The 22,616-nt window shown below is 45.0% G+C and overlaps 1 protein-coding gene across 1 annotated transcript in view; it reads right to left on the minus strand.

Annotated features, from left to right (window-relative positions):
• Nucleotides 1–896: 896 nt before the first annotated feature.
• Nucleotides 897–22,616, minus strand: part of LOC147113709 (DPY30 domain-containing protein 1-like) — a 69,260-nt gene continuing 47,540 nt past the window's right edge. The window contains exons 3-5 of the mRNA XM_085996150.1: nt 20,749–20,868; nt 1,006–1,125; nt 897–905 (exon numbers count right to left, since the gene is read on the minus strand). Of these exons, the coding sequence (XP_085852276.1) occupies nt 897–905; nt 1,006–1,125; nt 20,749–20,868 (249 nt within the window). The remainder of the gene's footprint in view (nt 906–1,005; nt 1,126–20,748; nt 20,869–22,616) is intronic.

Raw genomic sequence — 22,616 nt, forward strand, 5'->3', positions numbered from 1 at the left:
AAAAACAGGAAGGCAGATTATTATCTAAATGGCAATAGATTGGGAGAAGGGGAAGTGCAACGAGACCTGGGTGTCCTTGTGCACCAGTCACTAAAGGTAAGCATGCAGGTGCAGCAGGCGGTTAAGAAGGCAAATGGTATGTTGGCCTTCGTAGCGAGAGGGTTTGAGTACAGGAACAAGGATGTCTTGCTGCAGTTGTACAGGGCCTTGGTGAGACCACATCTTGAGTATTGTGTGCAGTTTTGGTCACCTTATCTGAGGAAGGATGTTCTTGCCATGGAAGGAGTTCAGCAAAGATTCACCAGGCTGATACCTGGGATGGCAGGAATGACGTATGAGGAGAGGTTGGATCGATTGGGCTTGTACTCGTTAGAGTTTAGAAGAATGAGAGGTGATCTCATTGAAACTTATAAAATTCTGACAGGACTGGACAGACTAGATGCAGGAAGGATGTTCCCGATGGTCGGGGAGTCCAGAACCAGGGGACACAGTCTAAGGATAAAGGGTAGGCCATTTAGGACAGAAATGAGGAGGAATTTCTTCACCCAGAGAGTGGTGAACCTGTGGAACTCTCTACCACAGAAGGCGGTGGAGGCCAGTTCATTAAATATATTCAAGAAGGAGCTGGATATATTTCTTGAGGCTAAAGGGATCAAGGGGTATGGGGAGAAAGCAGGGACCGGGTACTGAATTTGGATGATCAGCCATGATCGCATTGAATGGCGGAGCAGGCTCGAGAGGCTGAATGGCCTACTCCTGCTCCTATCTTCTATGTTTCTAGTTGGGTTTTTACAACAATTCAACAGCTTCATGGTCACTTTAACTGATCCCAGATTTTTAAAACTGAATTCAAATTGTCAAACTGCCCTGGTCGAGCAGTGAGGGCGCACTGCATCTTATCGAAGCTGGAGTCCAGCACAGAAGCATTATTGAGAATGCGACGGTTACCCACCCACTATGGACAACATAATCGGCCCCTGAGTAAAGTGCCAACATAGCACTAACCTGTATTATCTTCAACTCCTGCTCCAACTTTTCCTTTGCTTGCTGGTCCTTCACTGCTTGAATTGCAGCTAATATATGAAGCTGCTGCTGCTCCAGCTCTACATTCTCTGCATCCAGCTTCTGCAGTGTGGAAAGAAAACAATTCTGTTGTATAAACCAGTTTTGTGCACACTAACACAGCTCCTGTTCCATAAACCAGGTGTTCGCAACCGGGGTTCCGTGGCCCCCTAGGAGGCCGCCAGAAGCTTTCAAGAAGTCCGCCAAAACACGTCCCCTTATCAGAAGGACAAACATTACCGCCAATTAAAAAAAAGCACTTGGGGATGTGGATTGGCTGGATCCCCTGTCACTCTGAGTGACGGGTGGGCTTCCGCTGAGAAGCACTTGGGGAATTGGATTGGTCGGATTGCCTGTCATTCCGCGTCACCAGATTCTCAGTGAGAAAGAGCAGCATTTAATCAGAGATCTCAGGTAACAAGAGGGGAAGATTCTAAAAACAATGGAGGAAAATGTTCAAGAAATTCAAAAGAATTTAAATTTTATTGAGGAGAAGGCTTCAAAGTTGCAAAAACACATGGCGCATAAAGACAGGCTGACATTTCTGAAGGTGAGGGATTATATTGCGGGTCAGTTCAGTGAAACTTGGCACAATCACAAAATAACCAATGATACCTTTGAAATAAATGCAGCTTTTGCTGAATAATTTGCAACTGATTTAAACCAATTGTTTTGTCTATTCCGGGTCGGATCTGCTATTGTCACCGAATGAACCTTCTCCCATACTATCTACAGAATCCCAGGAATGCCTGCAGCCTCAACAACAACTTGCATTTATATAGCGCCTACAACATAGTAAACCGTCCAAAGATGCTTCACGTGAGTGTTATGAAACAAAAGGTAGAGATAGGGAGAGGTTTAGGGAGGGAATTCCAGAGCTTTGGCACTAACCAGCTAAAGGCACGGACGCCAATGGTGGAGTGATGAAAATCCGGGATGCGCAAGAGGCCAGAATTAGAGTGCAGAGATCTGGGATGATTGTAGGGCTGGAGGAGGTTATAGATACAGGGAGGGGGCGAGGCCACGGAGCGATTTGAAAACAAGCATTACCAACAAGTTTCATATTAAGTAAGTGAAACAAAAATAATAATAAATGTATATGTTTAATTGTTTAACTAATTTTTATACAGAAATATACTTGTGTTGTGTTACAGGGGGTCCATGGAATTTTTATAACACAGGAGGGGGCCTCAGAAGCAAAAAGGTTAAGACCCCAGTACTAGATTGATTCGTGGAATGAGAAGGCTGTCCTATGAGGAGAGATGGGCTCTATATTCTCTGGAGTTTAGAAGAATGAGAGGTGATCTCATTGAAATGTATAAAATTCTTAGAGGGATTGACAGGGTAGATGCTGAGAGCCTGTTTCCCCTGGCTGGATAGTCTAGAACTAGGGGTCATAGCCTCAGGATAAGGGGTTGGCCATTTAGGACTGAGATGAGGAGCGACCTCTTCACTCAGAGGGTTGTGAATCTTTGGAATTCTCTACCCCAGAGGGCTGTGAATGCTCAGTCATTGAGTATATTTAAGGCTGAGATTGATAGATTTTTGGGCACTAAGGGAATCAAGGGATAGGGTGAGAAAGCAGAGTTGATGTAGACGTTCAGCCTTTTAATAAGATCATGGCTGAACTTCTACATCAACTCCACTTCACCCCACTGCCCCGATCCCCATATCCCTTGATTCCCTTAAAGTTCAAAAACTATAAATCTCAGCTAATATCGATACTCAACGACTGAGCATCCACAGCCCTCTGGGGTAGAGAATTCCAAAGATTCACAACCCCGAGGCAGGAGGCATTAATAATTGGGCAGAGACGTTAAACAAATATTTTGTATCTGTCTTCACAGTAGAAGACACAAAAAACATACTAGAAATAGTAGGGAAGCAAGGGTCTAATGAAAGTGAGGAACTTACTATTAGTAAAGAAAAAATACTGGAGAAATTAATAGGACTAAAAGCTGACAAATCCCCTGGACCTGATGGCCTACATCCTAGAGTTCTAAAAGAGGTGGCTGCAGAGATAGTGGATGCATTTGTTGTGATCTTCCAAAATTCCCTAGATTCTGGAACGGTCCCAGTGGATTGGAAGGTAGAAAATGTAACACCGCTATTTAAGAAAGGGGAGTGAGAGAAAACAGGGAGCTACAGGCCAGTTAGCCTGATATTAGTCGTAGGGAAAATGCTGTAATCCATTATCAAGGAAGTGGCAACAGGGCACTTCACAGAATCACAGAAATCACAGAAACCCCACAATGCAGATAGAGGCCATTTCAGCCCATCGAGCCTGCACCGACACATATCCCACCCGATCCCCGTAACCCCTACACCAACACACATCCCACCCTATCCCCGTAACCCCACGTATTTAATCCCCCTAACACTAAGGGTCAATTTATCATAGCCAATCAACCTAACCTGCACATCTTTGGACTGTGGGAGGAAACCGGAGCACCCGGAGGAAACCCACGCAAACACGGGGAGAATGTGCAAACTCCACACAGACAGTCACCCGAGGCCGGATTCGAACCCGGGTCCCTGGCGCTGTGAGGCAACAGTGCTAACCACTATGCCACCGTGCTGCCTTAGAAATCATAATATGATTAACAGAGTCAACATAGTTTTGTGAAAGGGGAGTCGTGTTTGACAAATCTATTAAGAGTTTTTTGAGAACTTAACTAGCAAAGTAAAGGGATGTGGTATATTTGGACTTTCAAAAGGCATTCGATAAGGTGCCACATGAAAGGTTGTTACACAAGATAAAGGCTCATTGGGTCGGGGGTAATATATTAGCATGGATAGAGGATTGCTTAAAGGACAGAAAACAAAGAGTAGTAATAAACTGCTTAAACTGGTTAATCTGATTAAACTGGTTCCTGAAACAGTAGCAGAGCAGTGCTGACTCATCTGAGTCACAAACAGTATAAACACAGGGGCCGGTGAGTGCAGCCAGCACTGAGTGCAGTGAGCACAGAGTGAACAACTGGGAATTTGGTAAGTGTGGGAGTTCGGTGAAGTGGGGGAAGGAGGTGCTTGCTTTTCCTAACTTCTCCCACAGAGTGGCGGCGGACCTGAGCATGAGCAGACCGAGGCCCGAGAGCAGGGATAAAAGCAGCAGCAGGCCTGCATCAACAAGAGAAAATGGCAGTGTGACGTCACAGGTTAAGGCAGGTAAGTGATTGGTAGTGACTGTGGGCTACGTTTTAAGTTAACATATAACTAAATTTTTAAAACTAAACTTAATTTAATTAATTTAATAAACTAAACGAGGTAAAAAAATTTATTAACACTAAACTAATTAATTAAATAAATAAAATAATGGGAGAACAGGAGATGTATTGCTGCTGCAGTATGTGGGAGCTTGTGGACATTTTTGTCTAGGGCGACTACATCTGCGGTAAGTGTCTGTGGCTCGAGGAACTTCGGCTCCGAGTTGAGGAGCTGGAGTCCGAGCTGCAGACATTGCGAGACATCAGGGAGGGAGAAAGTTACCGGGACCTTTTGCTCCAGGAGGCAACCACACCCCTTAGATTAAAGACTTTAGAATTGACACGTGGTCAGGGACAGGAGGGTGTGACTGCGAGTGAGGCAGGTACGGGGATCCAGGGGGTAGTATTTCAGGAGCCTCAGTCCCTGCACTTGTCCAATAGATTCGAGGTTCTTGCAACCCTTGTGGACAAGTGCGGGGACAGCGGGGAGGACGAGCAAACTGACCACGGCACTGTGGTACAGGAAGCTGTTCAAGTGGGGGGAGTAAAAAGGAAGGTAGTTGTAGTAGGCGACAGTATAGTTAGGGGGATAGAAACGGTTCTGTGCAGCCAGGAGCGTGAGTCCCGAAGACTATGTTGCCTACCCGGTGCCAGGGTAAAGGACATCTCCTCCGGGCTGGAGAAGAACTTGGAGTGGGAGGGGGAGGATCCAGTTGTCGTGGTCATAAGAACATAAGAACATAAGAACATAAGAAATAGGAGCAGGAGTAGGCCAATCGGCCCCTCGAGCCTGCTCCGCCATTCAATAAGATCATGGCTGATCTGATCCTAACCGCCAATCCACTATCACAGAACCATCTCCTGAATCTAACAGAATTAGACACACGAAATAGGAGCAGGATCAGGCTACACGGCCCCTGGGCCCGCTCCGCTACCCACAGGGCCATGACCGATCCGAACCTAGACTCATGTCCAAATTCCTGCCCGCTCCCCGTAACCCTTAATTCCCTTTACTTCTAGGAAACTGTCTATTTCTGTTTTAAATTTATGTAATGATGTAGCTTCTACAGCTTTTTGGGGCAGCATATTCCATGGACCTACCACCCTCTGAGTGAAGTAGTTCCTCCTCATCTCAGTTTTGAAAGAGCAGCCCCTTATTCTAAGACTATGCCCCCTAGTTCTAGTTTCACCCATCATCGGGAACATCTTCCCTGCATCCACCCGATCCAACCCCTTCACAATCTTATATGTTTCAATAAGATCGCCTCTCATTCTTCTGAACTCCAATGAGTAGAGTCCCAATCTACTCAACCTCTCCTCATATGTCCATCCCCTCATCCCCGGGATTAACCGAGTGAACCTTCTTTGTACTGACTCGAGAGCAAGTATGTCCTTTCTTAAGTATGGACACCAAAACTGTACGCAGTATTCCAGGTGCGGTCTCACCAATACCTTGTACAACTGAAGCAATACCTCCCTATTTTTATATTCTAACCCCCTAGCAATGAAAGCCAACATTCCATTGGCCTTCTTAATCACTTGCTGCACCTGCATACTAACCTTTTGAGTTTCGTGCACCAGGACCCCCAGATCCATTTGTACTTCAGTACTTTCCAGTTTCTTGCCATTAAGATAATGGGCCAGAAATTCCAGGCCAGAAGCGTGAGTACGGTCGGGTTACTCACGCATCTGGCCGTTGGAAATGCCGGCGTTCAGCAGGAACAGCGCATGCGGGGAACGCCGGCATTTCCAGACCCGAGGTCTATTCACAGCGCGTGCGACTGCACAGGCAGTGCTTGCGCAGTGAACTTTGTAGATTTCACTGATGGATTCAGTGAGGGTAAGTCCCTAGAACTTGCACTTGAAAAAAGCAAGTGTAAAGTTGTTCATTGGCTGGGGAAGGAGATATATTTTATGGAGGAGCTTATGAAATGCAATATTTAGGTTTGGGAAAGGGAGGGAAGTTATTTTAAGAAATTTTAACTAAGTTTTAAACTTTAATTTTTTTTTAAACGGGTTTTCAGAACGGTAGGTAGAAGGAGCAATTGTGGCTGTGTGAATGGAATGTGAGAATGAGTTATGTATGTATGTCCACATATATTCCTTTACGTATATGTATGTATGTTTTATATTCCTTTACTAATGTGTATGAATGTATATTTTTAATTATGATTTTCCAATAAGTTACTTTCTCTGAAAGTCATAATTAAATAATACATTCATACACATAAGTAAAGGAATATATACATAACACGCAAAGGAATATATACAGACATACATACTTTCAGAAGCTCCACGATAAGAAATATCTTCCTCCGCAGCCTCTGGAGCAACTGTACCCATGCTTTTTTCATGTGTAAGTTGTAATGACTGGACCTCACTGAAAGCATTAATGAAAGCGGCGAATTATACTGCGCACGCGCTGCCTGTGCAGTCGCACGCGTTCTGCCTCTGAACCCGTTCGTTCAGAGGACAGGAAATGCCGGTTTTCCCCACATGCACTGTGCATGCTGAAAACCGGCATTTCATCCGGCCAGATGCGTAAGTACCCCGACCGTACTAGCGCATTTGGAAGGGAATTACTGGGCCAACATTTTACATGTCAATAAAATAAAAAATTTAACAATTGCACAACTTGCCCCCTCGCATCTGCGACTGAGGGTCCAAGGAGGTGCATTGCGCAAGAGGTCATCATCGTACGTATCCTCACACTGTTCCCTTTGGGGAACTGTATGAAGTGGTGGAAGGATTTATGGCCGTGATTAACGCTCACTCCGTGACCGTAACCATCTTTGAACCAGCCATTAGGGTGGTTAGTCCTATGGCGGGCGGGTTTTACGGGCTCCCACAACCCATCTGAGGGGGGGGGGCCACCAACACCCACGGACGCAAGCATCCCGCTGGATGTCCACCCAGAATTTAAAGTTGGAGCTCCGACTCCACTTGCCGGGACTATCTGGAGTGGGGTTCAAAACCCTACTCCTTCTGGCCCAGCGGCGGGGATGCTTACTGTTACGCAAAAGGCCCACTCCGCACAAAAGGTGACACCCATACGTTTCCTGCGCATTTTCCCTCCCCGTGACTGGAGCCCTATGCTGCCATTTCACGTTGCTAATTGGATTGGGCCTTTGTCATAGCGGTAGGATCCCCGCCGCTGGGCCAGATCAGGGTAGGGTTTCGAACCCCGCTCCAGACAGTCCCGGCAAGTGGAGTCGGAGCTCCGGCTCTAAATTCTGGGTTGACATCCAGTGGGATATTTGCGTCCGTGGGTGTGGGTGGCCCCCCCTCCTTGTATAGCTTGTGGGAGCCTGTAAAACCCTCCCGCCATAGGACTAACCGCCCTAATGGCTGGTTCAAAGATGGTTACGGTCACGGAATGAGCGTTAATCATGGCCATAAATCCTTCCACCACTTCATACAGTTCCCCAAAGGGAACAGTGTGAAGACACGTATGACGACGACATTGCTAAATAAATAAATGGAATTTAAAAAATTCTTTTAGGGCTTTTAAAAGTCTTTAAATTGCTTTAATTCTCTTTAAAACTACTTCAGATTACTCAAAATAATGTAAACATTTTAAAAAGTTTATAAAAGTTACCAAAATCTTCAAAAAACTTCCAAAAACCTATTTAAACTGCTGCTTTGCATGTAAAAATCCTTAGCAGCTTGACAGAAACATTGGGGGCGTGTCCAGTGAAACTGAGACCTCAAGGGGCGTGTCTCACTTACACTGCACGCTCCTGGCTTCGCGCTGGCTGCACTCCTGGGCGGCGTGATGTCATACGCTGCCCGGGAATGTGCTTTCTATTTCTGCAAGTTCAGGCGTCCCAGAAGCTGATCGGCACGAGCGCGGGGTAAGTGCAAATACGGGGCTTGCACGCGCTGCAAGCCCCGTTCTCGAATTTCTGGGCCAATAACTTGCTCCACGATTTTTCCTGCCAAAGTGCATAACCTCACACTTTCCAGTATTGTATTCCATCTGCCAAATCTCTGCCCACTTACTTAGCCTGTCTATGTCCCCTTGAAGGTTTTTTATGTCCTCCTCACTCACTACTTTCCCCCCCATCTTAGTATCATCTGCAAACTTTGATATGTTACACTCGGTCCCCTCCTCCAAATCGTTAATATAGATTGTAAAGAGTTGGGGTCCACATAGGTACCAACAAAATTGGTAGTGTTGAATCCGTGAATCATGAGGTATGGTGCTCTTCAATAAATAGACAGAGACTGCAGATGAACAATCAACAGGTGTTTACTGGATGAGGGTATTCTAAAAACTAAACAGTACAGAGCCCTCCTCAGGGTTTATATACAGGTGTGGTCACTGCCGGTACTACAGTATACAGGAGCTGTAAAAGTAGTTCTCCTCTTAAAGGTGCATACACTACAATTAGGACAAAGAAAGAGGTTCTGCTGAGAGAGTTTGAGCAGCTATGGACTAAATTAAAAAGGAGAACCACAAAGGTCATAATCTCTGGATTATTACCAGAGCCATGAGCAAATTGGCATAGGGTCAATAGGATCAGGGAGATGAATGCGTGGCTCAAAGGTTGGTGTGGGAGAAGTGGGTTTTGATTCAATGGGGCACTGGCACCAGTACTGGGGAAAGGGAGAGCTGTTCCGTTGGGACGGACTACACGGACTGAACCATGCTGGGACCAGAGTTCTAGCGAATCGAATAACTAGGGAGGTAGATAGGGCTTTAAACTAAATAAGGGGTGGGGGGGGAGGGTCCTGGTGGAGAGAAATCTAGAAGGAGAAAAGACAAGGAAGCAGTGCAGGAAAGTGATTGGGGTAAGGATAACCAGATTGTGTCAGGAAGGGGCAGAGCGTACAAACAAAGGAGAGCACTAACAAATAGGGTCCAGGTAAGAAAAAATGGTAATAAGACAAATAGGGCCATAGTACAAAAAAATGTTAAGATGTCTAAAAATGTTAAAAAGACAAATCTAAAGGCATTGGGCAGGATTTTCTTTGGGCCGTGGAGGCGGGATTGGAGGCGTGTGGGGGGTGAAAATCCCAAAATCGGGGGCACGAACCCAACCCGCCTCCATGTCAGTTTCAAAGGAGGTGGGTACCCGACCCGCACTGGGACCCGCCTCCCCGAGGCGGGAAGGGGATTAGTGCCAATTAACTGCCTGTTAACAGGTAGTTAACAGGCAGTTTTTAGCCTAATCTCTATTTTCATTCTTGAAGTGTGGGATTCCCGACGGCTCCAAACCACGCCAAGTTAGCGAGGCGGGCCATCAGGCTGAAGGGCTTGGAGGATTCGAGATGTCCGGTGTTCAGGTGAGTGATGGGTGCATGACTGCAGAGGTAAGTGTGTTTGGTGTGTTTAAAGTGTTTAAAGAAGTTTTACTGTACTTACCTTTACAGCCTTCCTTCCTTCAGGTCTCGAGAGTCCCTCATCTCACTGGCACAGAATGCAGAATGGCCGCGATCTGTCAAAAATTGCAGCATTCAGCTTTTTGTTCCGGGGAGATCTCTAAATCATCTTGAGAGGAAGGAATTAAATTAGAGTACAGATTGTCAGTGTTTGACAGCTTCAAACAGCTGTCAAACGCTGATATTTCATCTGTCAAAAGGTCTTGACAGATGAAATGTCAATCTGTGACGTCACCTGTTTCCGGGTGGCCCTTAATTGGCCTGCTGAGTCCGCTGGGCGGGCTCAACAAGGTCAATCAAGTCAAAATCGCGTGGGTTGGCTACAACTCGATGGAGGCGGGACTACAACCCTGAAAGTTGTAGTCCCGCCTCCGCAATGAAAATCCAGCCCATTGTATCTGAATGCACGAAGCATTCGTAATAAGGTAGACGAATTAACAGCGCAAATAGATGTAAACGGATATGATATAATTGCGATTACGGAGACATGGCTGCAGGGTGACCAAAGCTGGGAGCTGAATATCCAAGGATATTCGATAGTTAGGAAGGACAGGTAAAAAGGAAAAGGAGGTGGGGTGACGTTGTTAGTAAAGGCAATAGTGAGAAAGGATATTGGCTCAGAAAATAAAGATGTAGAATCAGTGTGGGTGGAGCTAAGAAGCACCAAAGGGCAGAAAACATTGGTGGGAGATGTCTATAGGCTTCCAAACAGTAGTGATAATGTAGGGGATGGCATCAAACAGGAAATTAGAGATGCATGTAACAAGGGTACTACAGTGATCATGGGTGACTTTAATCTACATATAGACTGGCCAAACCAAATTAGCAATAATACTGTGGAGGATGAATTCCTGGAGTGTGTATGAGATGGTTTTTTAGACCAGTACAGGAAACTTTGGTTTATCCGGAGGTTGTATGGCTGGAAACTTTGCTCTAACGGCAGAAATCAGCAGCCGTTTTAGTTCGTTTTTTTTTCTTCTCCTAGCATTCTGTTAACAGGCAGGCTCGGGAAAGTGTCTTTGGAGCTTCGCAACAGCTTCAGAGACGCTTCAAGGTACGGGCCGAGTGTTTACGAGCTGTTGCTGAGCAACAGTGTTTGTTGTCAAATACGGAGATTTTCATCTCCGTATGCTTCAACGTTGACTTTGCATGTCCGGCACTTTTGATAGATCGGCAACACGCCGGTCCCGTCGGTGCCGGATATCAGAACTTTTCCTGTATGTTGAGGAGCCAACTAGGGAACAGGCTATCCTAGATTGGGTATTGTGCAATGAGAAGGGGTTAATTAATAATCTTGTTGTGCGGGGTCCTTTAGGGAAGAGTGACCATAACATGATAGAATTCTTCATTAAGATGGAAAGTGAAGAAGTCCAATCTGAAACTAGGGTCCTAAATCTAAACAAAGGAAACTACAAAGGTATGAGGAGTGAGTTTGCTATGATAGAATGGGGAGCATAGGCAATGGCTAACATTTAAGGAACGAATACATGAATTGCAACAGTTATACATTCCTTTCTGGCGCAAAAACACAAAAGGAAAAGCGGCCCAACCATGGCTAACAAAAGAAATTAAGAATAGTATAAGATCCAAAGAGGAGTCATATAAAGTTGCCAGAAAAAGTAGCAATCCTGAGGATTGGGATAAGTTTAGAGTTCAGCAACAAAGGACCAAGAGATTGATTAAGAGGGGAAAAATAGAGTATGAGAGTAAACTTTCAAGGAACATAAAAGCGGATTGTAAAAGCTTCTACAAGTATGTAAAAAGAAAAAGATTAGTGAAGACAAATGTAGGTCCCCTACAATCAGAAATGAAAGAATTTCTAATGGAGAAAATGGCAGAGCAATTAAACAAACACTTTGGTTCTGTCTTCATGGAAGAGGACACAAATAACTTCCCACAAATGCTAGGGAACCAAGGGTCTAGTAAGAAGGAGGAATTAAAGGAAATTAGTATCAGTAAAAAAATAGTGCCAGAGAAATTAATGGGACTGAAATGTTGGAGGTCATTCATCTCAATCACATCACTGCAGGAGTTCCTCAGGGCAGTGTCCTAGGCCCAACCATCTTCAGCTGTTTCATCAATGACCTTCCCTCCTTCATAAGGTCAGAAGTGGGGATGTTCGCTGATGATTGCACACTGTTCAGCACCATTCGAGACTCATCAGATACTGACGCAGTCCATGTCCATATACAGCAAGACCTCGACAACATTCAGACTTGGGCTGACAAGTGGCGAATAACATTCGCACCACACAAGTGCCAGGCAATGACCATCTCCAACAAGCGAAACTCTAACCATCTCCCCTTGACATTCAATGGCATTACCATCGCTGAATCCCCCACTATCAAGATCCTGGGGGTTACCATTGATCAGAAACTGAACTGGGCCAGCCATATAAATACTGTGGCTACAAGAGCAGGCCAGAGGCTGGGAATTCTGCGGCGAGTGTTGTAATGATCAATAACATGTCATTCTATAGTGGACACTAGGTGGAGCCGTAGAGCTGTGTAGAGCTGTATATTGCTGTATGTCTATATATATATAAGACTAGGCTACCCACAAGGCAGTAGTCAAGATGGAAACCTCTAGAATGATGCTGTAGAAGTCCTCATGTACTGAAGTCCTCATATACTAAATAAAGTGACTAGCTTAGAAGCTAGCTGTGTTCATAATAAGAATGTCTAGTTATTAATGAACATAACATGGTACCAGGATTGGTAAGATCTGCTGAATATTGTGCAACGCGACATGGAGAATTTGAAGCCACCAGAGCGTTTGAAACTCACAGGAAATATCGACTACAATTGGCAGACTTTTAAACAACAATTCGAACTCTACATTGCTGCCATCGGGTACGGTACGAAGCCAGACGTAAGGAAAATAGCGTTGCTGCTCACGGTTGCAGGCCCACAGGCGATAGAGGTAGTTAATACATTTGTATTTAATCCAGAGGAGAACAGAGAAAAATTAGACGATATGCTAAAGAAGTTTGATACACATTGTTCTCCCAAAAAGAATGAAACCTATGAGAGGTACATCTTCCGTTATCGGACACAGCAGCAAAATGAGACTTTTGATAGCTTTATGACTGATCTGAAACTGAAAGCACAGACATGTAATTTCTCTGAGCTGAAAGCATTCATGATTCGTGACCAGATTGTATTTGGTATTCATGATAAAAAAAATTCAGGGAACGTCTGTTGAGAGAAATCGAACTAACATTGGAAATTGCTGTGAAAATATGCCAAGCCAGAGAGCTAGCTCGAAAGCAGGTGAAGACTTTCAGTGAAATCAATAATGATGCGATTGTAATGAGTGATAATGCTGCTGTCGGTGCTGTGTCCTACAAGGGGAAGAAACGTGGGCAGAACAGAAATGAAAAGCAATCGGAGGATGACATTTTTAATTGTAAACGCTGTGGTTACAAACACCAGTTAAGACAATGCCCAGCGTTTGGAAAAATGTGCACAAAGTGTAATGGAAAGAATCACTTTGCCAAATAATGCTTTTCAAAAGTAAAAACTAAGAAATGTGATTGAGGACACTGATTTAAGTGAGACATGTTTTGTAGGAATGGTGTCATGTGACAATATCAAAAAGGATACAGAAAATGTGCAGCCCTCAGGAATTAACAATGTTGAACATAAAGTTAATGCAGTAAAAGAGGACAAATGGATGATCCCACTGCAGGTAAACGGAGCATTAGTTACATTGAAACTAGACACTGGGGCAAAAGCAAACTTAATCAGTATGAGTGACATTAACAATATGAAAGAAAAGCCCAAAATACAGAAAAAGTCAGTGCTACTGAAGGACTATAATGGACAGAAAATAGATAGCTTAGGTGTATGCAGACTTAAAGTGACAGTCAAAGACAAAGTGCATCATCTCATGTTTTCTGTTCTGGCTGAAGCACTTGATTCACTACTGCATGACAAAGCTTGTGAGGACTTAGAACTGGTCAAGAGAGTCTACCGTATAAACTGTGCCATAAGCAGACCAGATGACTCGGTGGATTCTGTAGTGAATAATTTCCAGGATGTGTTCAAAGGATTTGGAGTTCTACCATTCACTTACAAGATCCAGCTAAAGGAGGATGCTCAGCCAGTGGTACATGCTCCACGAAGAGTTCCAGCACCCCTGCGTGACCGGCTCAAGAATGAACTGGACAGAATGACCACACTAGGAGTCATCAGGAAAGTCGAAGAGCCAACAGACTGGGTTAACTCCATGGTATGTGTAAAGAAAAAGAACAATGATCTAAGAATATGCATGGATCCAAAGGACTTAAATGCAAACATAAAACGTGAACACTACCAGATTCCCAAGCGAGAAGAAATCACCAGTGAAATGTCAGGTGCCAGATACTTTACAAAGCTCAATGCCTCACAAAGATTTTGGCACCTAAAACTGGATGAAGAGAGCACCAAATACTGTACCTTCAACACACCATTTGGCAGGTATTGTTTCCTCAGAATGCCTTTCGGGATAATATCTGCATCTGAAATCTTTCATAGAGCGATGGAACACATAATTGAAGGTCTGGAAGGAATTTGGGTCTATGTTGATGACATCATCATCTGGGGCTCCACACTGAAAGAACACAATGAGAAACTGACTAAAGTGCTACAGAGCATACACCGGAATGGACTGAAGCTCAACAAAGCCAAGTGTCAGTTTGGCGTCCAGGAAGTCACTTTCCTAGGAGATAATCTATCTGGTAAAGGAATAGAGCCAGATATGGAAAAGGTAAACGCCATACTCAAAATGCCCCGACCCACTGACAAAAAAGGAGTGCTACGCATCATGGGGATGATAAACTTCATTGGAAAGTTAATTCCTAACTTGTCAGCCAAGACAGCCTGTCTGCGAGACCTGCTACGTAAAACAAATGAGTTTGCATGGACAGAAAGACATGAACAAGACTGGAAAAACCTCAAAACAGTGCTGACAACCACACCTGTACTCACCTTCTTTGACCCAACAAAAAGAATCAAAGTGTCAACGGATGCATCAAAAGATGGCCTAGGTGCGGTCTTGCTACAAGCAGAGGGTGAAGATTGGAAGCCTGTTGCCTATGCCTCCAGGTCTATGACTGATACTGAGTGTCGATACGCCCAGATTGAAAAGGAATGTCTAGGCTTGGTAGTTGGACTAGAAAGGTTTCATGGCTACATATATGGACTTCCCACCTTCACAGTTGAGACAGGCCACAGCCCTCTGGTGGCCATCATAAAAAAGAACCTGAATGAGATGTCTCCAAGGATTCAACGACTCGTGATGAAGCTGCAAAGATATGACTTTGAACTGATCTACACACCAGGCAAATACATAGTGTTAGCAGATGCACTATCCTGAGCACCCACAATGAGTCATGTGAGCTCTACTGAAGAAGACGTGGATGTTCATGTGAGTATGGTCACTGCGAGACCTGCGCTGCCCGTGTCAGACACAAAATCAAAGCAAATAGCAGAAGAAACAGTAAAAGATACAGTATTACAAACAGTAATAGAGAAGATTCATCATGGTTGGCCAAAAGGTTCCTGTCCAAAATATTTTCACATTAGGCCAGAATTGAGTGTCGCAAGTGGACTATTACTAAAACAGAACAGAATAGTCATTCCACAGGCTCTACATCAAGGCATGCTCAAAAGGATTCATGAGGGACACCTCGGAATTGAAAAATGCAAAAGGAGAGCAGGAGACACTGTTTATTGGCCTGGCATAAATAAGGACATTGAGAACATGATAGGCAAATGTGAGACATGTCAGAAACACCAAAACAAACAAGCAAAGGAACCAATGATAGTAGCTGACATACCAACAGCACCATGGCAAAAGGCTGGTATGGACCTTTTTCATTTAAATGGTAAAGACTATCTAATAGTGATTGACTACTATTCTAACTATCCTGAGATGGCGCTGCTCTCAAGCACCACAGCAAGCAGTGTCATAATGCATGTGAAATCCATCTTCACCAGACATGGAATTCCCAGGATTGCTGTTAGCGACAATGGTCCGTGCTTCAACTGTAAGGAGTGGCAACAGTTTGCAGCAGATTATGACTTTCAACACATCACATCCAGTCCTTTGTATGCTCAGTCGAATGGTAAGGCAGAGAAAGGTGTTCAAGTTCTCAAGCAGCTACTGAAGAAAGCGACCGAAAGCAAGTCTGATCCTTATCTCGCCCTGCTGAGCTACCGAGCCTCACCTTTAGACTCTGGTTCTTCACCTGCTGAACTCCTAATGGGTCGCAAGTTGCGTACCACGCTACCCTGCTGTGCAAAAGAAAAGCAGAGTAAGGAACTGAGACAGAGACTTCAACTGTTAAAGCTGAAACAGAAATCATACTATGACAAGTCATCCAAAACTCTAAAACCATTGACAAGGTATGATGTTGTCAGGATTAAGGATCCAGATGCATGGAACAGGAAAGCTACAGTTCTTGAGGAAGTAGGACCAAGGTCATACACTGTTAGAACTGAGGAAGGACAGATTCTCAGGAGGAACCGCCGTTCCCTCCTAAAAACACAAGAGACTATCGAAGAGCAAATCGATGACAATGCCGCAACTGCATCTTGTCAATCACCACCAGAACAATCTCATGAAGACACATCAGACTTACCCGTGTTGAGAAGATCCACACGTGAAGTAAAAAAGCCTGATAGACTTAATCTTTGAGTATAATGTAAAGCTTTGAAAATGTGTTGACTGCTGTGAAAATGTTTATGTTTATAGAGCACTAACAAAAGTGTTACTAATATAATCTTTATTGTTTTGCTTGAAAGTTGATTGATATTGATTTTGTTTAACCTCAAAGAAAGGGGGATGTAATGATCAATAACATGTCATTCTATAGTGGACACTAGGTGGAGCCGTAGAGCTGTGTAGAGCTGTATATTGCTGTATGTCTATATATATATATAAGACAGTAGTCAAGATGGAAACCTCTAGAATGATGCTGTAGAAGTCCTCATGTACTGAAGTCCTCATATACTAAATAAAGTGACTAGCTTAGAAGCTAGCTGTGTTCATAATACAAATGTCTAGTTATTAATGAACATAATAAGTGTCTCACCTCCTGACTCCCCAAAGCCTTTCCACCATCTACAAGGCACAAGTCAGGAGTACGATGGAATACTCTTCACTTTCCTGGATGAGTGCAGCTCCAACAACACTCAAGAAGCTCGACACCATTCAGGATAAAGCAGCCCGCTTGATTGGCACTCCATCCACCACCTTCAACATTCACTCCCTCCACCACCGGCGCACTGTGGCTGCAGTGTGTACCATCTACAAGATGCACTGCAGCAACTCGCCAAAGCTCCTTCAACAGCACCTTCCAAACCCGCGACCTCTACCACTTAGAAGAACAAGGGCAGCAGACGCATGGGAACATCACCACCTACAAGTTCCCCTCCAAGCCACACACCACCCTGACTTGGACCTGTATCGCCGTTTCTTCACTGTCACTGGGCCAAAATCCTGGAACTCCCTTCCTAACAGCATTGTGGGTGTACCTACACCATATGGACTGCAGCGGTTCAAGAAGGCTGCTCACCACCATCTTCTCAAGGGCAATTAGGGATGGGCACTAAATGCAGGCCTAGCCAGCCAGCGACGCCCACATCCCATCAATGAATAAAAAAATGTTTAAAAATCCCCAGGGCCTGATAATCTGCATCCCAGAGTACTAAAGGAGGAAGCCATGGAAATAGTGGATGCGTTGGTTGTCATCTTCCAAAATTCTATAGATTATGGAACAGTTCCTGCAGATTGGAGGGTGGCAAATGTAACCCCACGATTTAAAAAAGGAGGGAAAGAGAAAACAGGGAACTACAGACCGGTTAGCCTAACATCAGTTGTAGGGAAAATGCTAGAGTCTATTGTAAAGGATGTGATAACAGGACACTTAGAAAATATCAACGGGATTAGACAAAGTCAACATGGATTTATGAAAGAGAAATCGTGTTTGACAAACCTACTGGAGTTTTATGAGGATGTAACTGGTAGAATAGATAAGGGAGAACCAGTGGATGTGGTGTATTTAGATTTTCAGAAGGCCTTTGATAAAGTCCCACATAAGAGGTTAGAGTGCAAAATTAAAGCACATGGGATTGCGGGTACAGGAAACTTTGGTTTATCCGGAGGTTATATGTCCGGAATACTCGATCTAACGGCAAAAATCAGGAGCCGTTTTCTATAAGTTTTTTTAGTTCTCGTTGCTTTTTTTTCCCAGTCAGGCACTGCAAGGTCTGTAGCTATAGCAACAGCTTCAGCTAGAGATGCTTGCAGCTGCCGCCGACTGTTTAGAAGCTGTTGCTAAGCAACAGTGTTTGTTGTCAGATACGGAGATGAAAACCTTCGAATGCTTCAACATTAACTTTGTATGTCCGGCAGTTTTGATAGATCGGCAACAGCTCGGTCCCGTTGGTGCCGGATATCACAAAGTTTCCTGTAATATACTTGCATAGATTGAAAATTGGTTAACAGACAGAAAACAGAGAGTAGAATAAATGGGTCTTTTTAGGGGTGGCAGGCGGTGACTGGTGGGGTATTTCAGGGATCAGTGCTTGAGCCCCAGCTATTCACAATATATATCAATGATTTGGATGAGGGAACCTAATGTAATATTTCCAAGTTTGCTGACGACACAAAACTAGGTGGGATTGTGAGTTGTGAGGAGGATGCAAAGAGGCTTCAAGGCGATTTAGACAAGTTGAGTGAGTGGGCAAATACATGGCAGATGCAGTATAATGTGGATAAATGTGAAGTTACCTACTTCGGTAGGAAAAACAAAAAGGTAGAGTATTATTTAAATGGCGCTAGATTGGGAAATGTTGATGTACAAAGGGACCTGGGTGTCCTTGTACACCAGTCACTGAAAGTAAACATGCAGGTGCAGCAAGCAGTTTGGAAGGCAAATGGTATGTTGGCCTTCATTGCAAGAGAATTTGAGTACAGGAGCAAGGATGTCTTACTACAGTTATACAGGGCCTTAGTGAGACCACACCTGGAGTACTGTGTGCATTTTTGGTCTCCTTACCGAAGAAAGGATATACTTGCCATGGAGGGAGTGCAGCAAAGGTTCACCAGACTGATTCCTGGGATGGCAGGACTGTCGTATGAGGAGAGATTGGGTCGACTAGGCCTGTATTCACTAGAGTTTAGAAGAATGAGAGATCTCATTGAAACGTATAAAATTCTGACAGGGCTAGATAGACTGGATGCAGGGAGGATGTTTCCCCTGGCTGGGGGGGTCTAGAACGAGGGGTCACAGTCTCAGGATACGGGGTAGGACATTTAGGACTGAGATGAGAAGAAATTTCTTCACTCAGAGGGTGGTGAACCTGTGGAATTCTCTACCACAGAAGGCTGTGGAGGCCAAGTCACTGAATATATTTAAGAAGGAGATAGATAGATTTCTAGACACAAAAGGCATCAAGGGGTATGGGGAGAGAGCAGGAATATGGTATTGAGATAGCGGATCAGCCATGATCATATTGAATGGCAGAGCAGGCTCGAAGGGCCGAATGGCCTACTCCTGCTCCTATTTTTCTATGTTCTATGTTTTTATGCTTATTTTCAGGTTGGCAGGCTGTAACTAGTGGGGTGCCGCAATGAATCACAGAATCACAGAAACCCCACAGTGCAGATAGAGGCCATTTCGGCCCATCGAGCCTGCACCGACACATATCCCACCCGATCCCCGTAACCCCTACACCAACACATATCCCACCCTATCCCCGTAACCCCACGTATTTAATCCCCCTAACACTAAGGCTCAATTTATCATAGCCAATCAACCTAACCCGCACATCTTTGGACTGTGGGAGGAAACCGGAGCACCCGGAGGAAACCCACGCAAACACGGGGAGAATGTGCTGCTTGGGCCTCAACTATTTACAATCTATATTAATGACTTAGATGAGGGGACCAAATGCAATATATCCAAGTTTTCTGATGATACAAAGCTAGCTCTTACAATCTGTTTTTATATTTCTTGCTAGTTTACTCTCATATTCTATTTTCTCCCTCTTTATCAATTTTTTGGTAATTTGTTGCTGGTTTCTAAAGCTCTCCCAATCCTCAGGCTTACTACTTTTCTTGGCAACATTATAAGCCTCTTCTTTTATTCTAATATTATCCTTAACCTCTTTAGTTAGCCACTGATGGATCACTTTTCCTGTGGAGTTGTTATTTCTCAATGGTATGTATATACATTGAGAACTATGAAATATTTCTTTAAATGTTCACCATTACTTATCTACCATCATACCTTTTAATCTAATTTCCCAATCCACCTTAGCTAACTCACCTCTCATAGACTCTAGTTTTGGGTTTAAGTACATCACTCTCAAACGCAATTAAAATTCTATCATATTATGATCACTCTTCCCCAGAGGATCGTTTACTATGAGATAACTAATTAACCCTGTCTCAATACACAAGACAAGATATAAAATAGCCTGTTCCCTGGTTGGTTCCTCGGTGAATTGTTCTAAGAAACTGTCCCAAATGCATTCCATGAACTCGTCCTCCAAACTACTTTTGCCAATTTGATTTTTCCAGTCAATATGAAGGTTAAAGTCCCCCACGGTTATTGCATCATCAGGCAAAGGTTGGGCCCTTCCAGTAGCCATGTGCCTGTAGCAATAGGCTCTGCTCCAGGTTTCGCAGGTGCAATATGATGATGTTGCACCAATTTCTGGGGCAGTGCCCCTAATGAGGCTTGCATCATGGAGCAATGTGACCCTCCTGCTCCCCCAGCATAGACCCAGGCACAGGAGAAAAGCCAAGGCAAGTGCAAAGGACTCTGTCTCTGCTTTTCAACTCCCTCTGCACCAAGCAGGCGGAAGTGGAATGTGAGTCCCATATTGTTCCAAGTATCCAACGCCACTCAATAAAACAATAGCAAAATCCTGCGGATGCTGGAAATCTGAAATAAAAACAGAAAATGCTGGCCAGGCAACATCCGTAGAGAGAGAAACAGAGTTAACGTTTCAGGTCTGTTTCCACTCAATAAAAATCATGCCATGGGGAGAGAGGGTGAAAGTAACATCAAACAGCTGCTGTAGTTGAGCATGTCACTTACCAACTTATGTTGGTAGGCCGCCTGAATCTCCTCCAGCTCAGCCTCCAAGTGCTCCTGCATAGCTTGCTCCTTCATTGTTACTTCTGTCTCTATGTCCAGCTGGTCTTCATCCAGTTTACTCTTTTAAAAATAAAGTTTTTGGTGACATGTCAAATTCCTGCACTTGATATTTCCTCATTTACACATAATCAAAGAGTTTGAGCCAAACTAACATTAACACTCCTATAGAACTGATAGATCAATTCACTAGCCCCGATATTCAATAGGACACAGATAAATCAATCCACTAGTCCCGATGAGTCTCCCTCTCTCTGTCTCTCTCTCTGAGTCTCTCTCGCTCTATCTGAGGTAAAACCCTATACTTGTGACACAAACACTCATAATGTAAAACCCCCAATGTATGTAGCAACATTTCACCATCAAGGTTCTTTGATGAACCAAGCAATGAGGCAAAACCTGATTTGAAACAATTTCCAAAACCCTTTTTCCCCTCAGTAACTAAAATTTGTAATGTCAAATATAAGGCTTCAAACAACATTTTTTTAAACACTCACAATAACATAACAACATTTACATCTACATTTACAATTTGTGTCTTTTAACAGCTTCACTGGAGGGGCCAGAGTCACTGGAGGGGCCAGAGTCACTGGAGGGGCCAGAGAGAGTCACTGGAGTGACCAGAGTCACTGGAGGGACCAGAGAGAGTCACTGAAGGGGCCAGAGAGAGTCACTGGAGGAGCCAGAGAGTCACTGGAGGGGCCAGAGAGAGTCACTAGAGGAGCCAGAGAGTCACTGGAGGGGCCAGAGAGAGTCACTAGAGGAGCCAGAGAGAGTCACTGGAGGGGCCAGAGAGAGTCACTGGGGGCGCCAGAGTCACTGGAGGGGCCAGAGTAAGTCACTGGAGGGGCCAGAGAGAGTCACAGGAGGGGCCAGAGAGAGTCACTGGAGGGGCCAGAGTCACTGGAGCGGCCAGAGTGAGTCATTGGACGGGCCAGAAAAAATCACTGGAGGGGACAGAGAGTCACTGGAGGGGCCAGAGTTATTGGAGCAGCCAGAGTGAGTCACTGGAGGGACCAGAGTCACTGGAGGGGCCAAAGTGAGTCACTCGAGGGGCCAGAGTCACTGGAGGGGCCAGAGTCACTGGAGGGGCCAAAGTGAGTCACTCGAGGGGCTACAGTCACTGGAGGGGCCAGAGTCACTGGAGCGGCCAGAGTGAGTCATTGGACGGGCCAGAAAAAATCACTGGAGGGGCCAGAGAGAGTCATTGGAGGAGCCAGAGAGTCACTGGAGGGGCCAGAGTTACTGGAGCGGCCAGAGTGAGTCACTGGAGGTGCCAGAGTCATTGGAGGGACAAGAGTGAGTCACTGGAGGGACCAGAGTCACTGGAGGGGCCAAAGTGAGTCACTCGAGGGGCTAGAGTCACTGGAGGGGCCAGAGTCACTGGAGCGGCCAGAGTGAGTCATTGGACAGGCCAGAAAAAAATCACTGGAGGGGCCAGAGAGAGGCACTGGAGGAGCCAGAGAGTCACTGGAGGGGCCAGAGTTCCTGCAGAGGCCAGAGTGAGTCACTGGAGGGGCCAGAGTCACTGGAGGGGCCAGAGTGAGTCACTGGAGGGACCAGAGTCACTGGAGGGGCCAGAGTGAGTCACTCAAGGGGCCAGAGTCACTCGAGGGGCTAGACTGAGTCACTGGAGGGACCAGAGTGAGTCACTGGAGGGGCCAGAGTCACTGGAGGGGCCAGAGTGAGTCACTGGAGGGACCAGAGTGAGTCACTGGAGGGGCCAAAGTCACTGGAGGGGCCAGAGTATGTCACTGGAGGGACCAGAATGAGTCACTGGAGGGACCAGAGTCACTGGAGGGGCCAGAGTG

Source organism: Somniosus microcephalus, chromosome 8, assembly GCF_052327205.1.
Source record: "Somniosus microcephalus isolate GS21.2 chromosome 8, FLI_Smic_1.0, whole genome shotgun sequence".
In the NCBI taxonomy this organism is placed as follows: domain Eukaryota; kingdom Metazoa; phylum Chordata; class Chondrichthyes; order Squaliformes; family Somniosidae; genus Somniosus; species Somniosus microcephalus.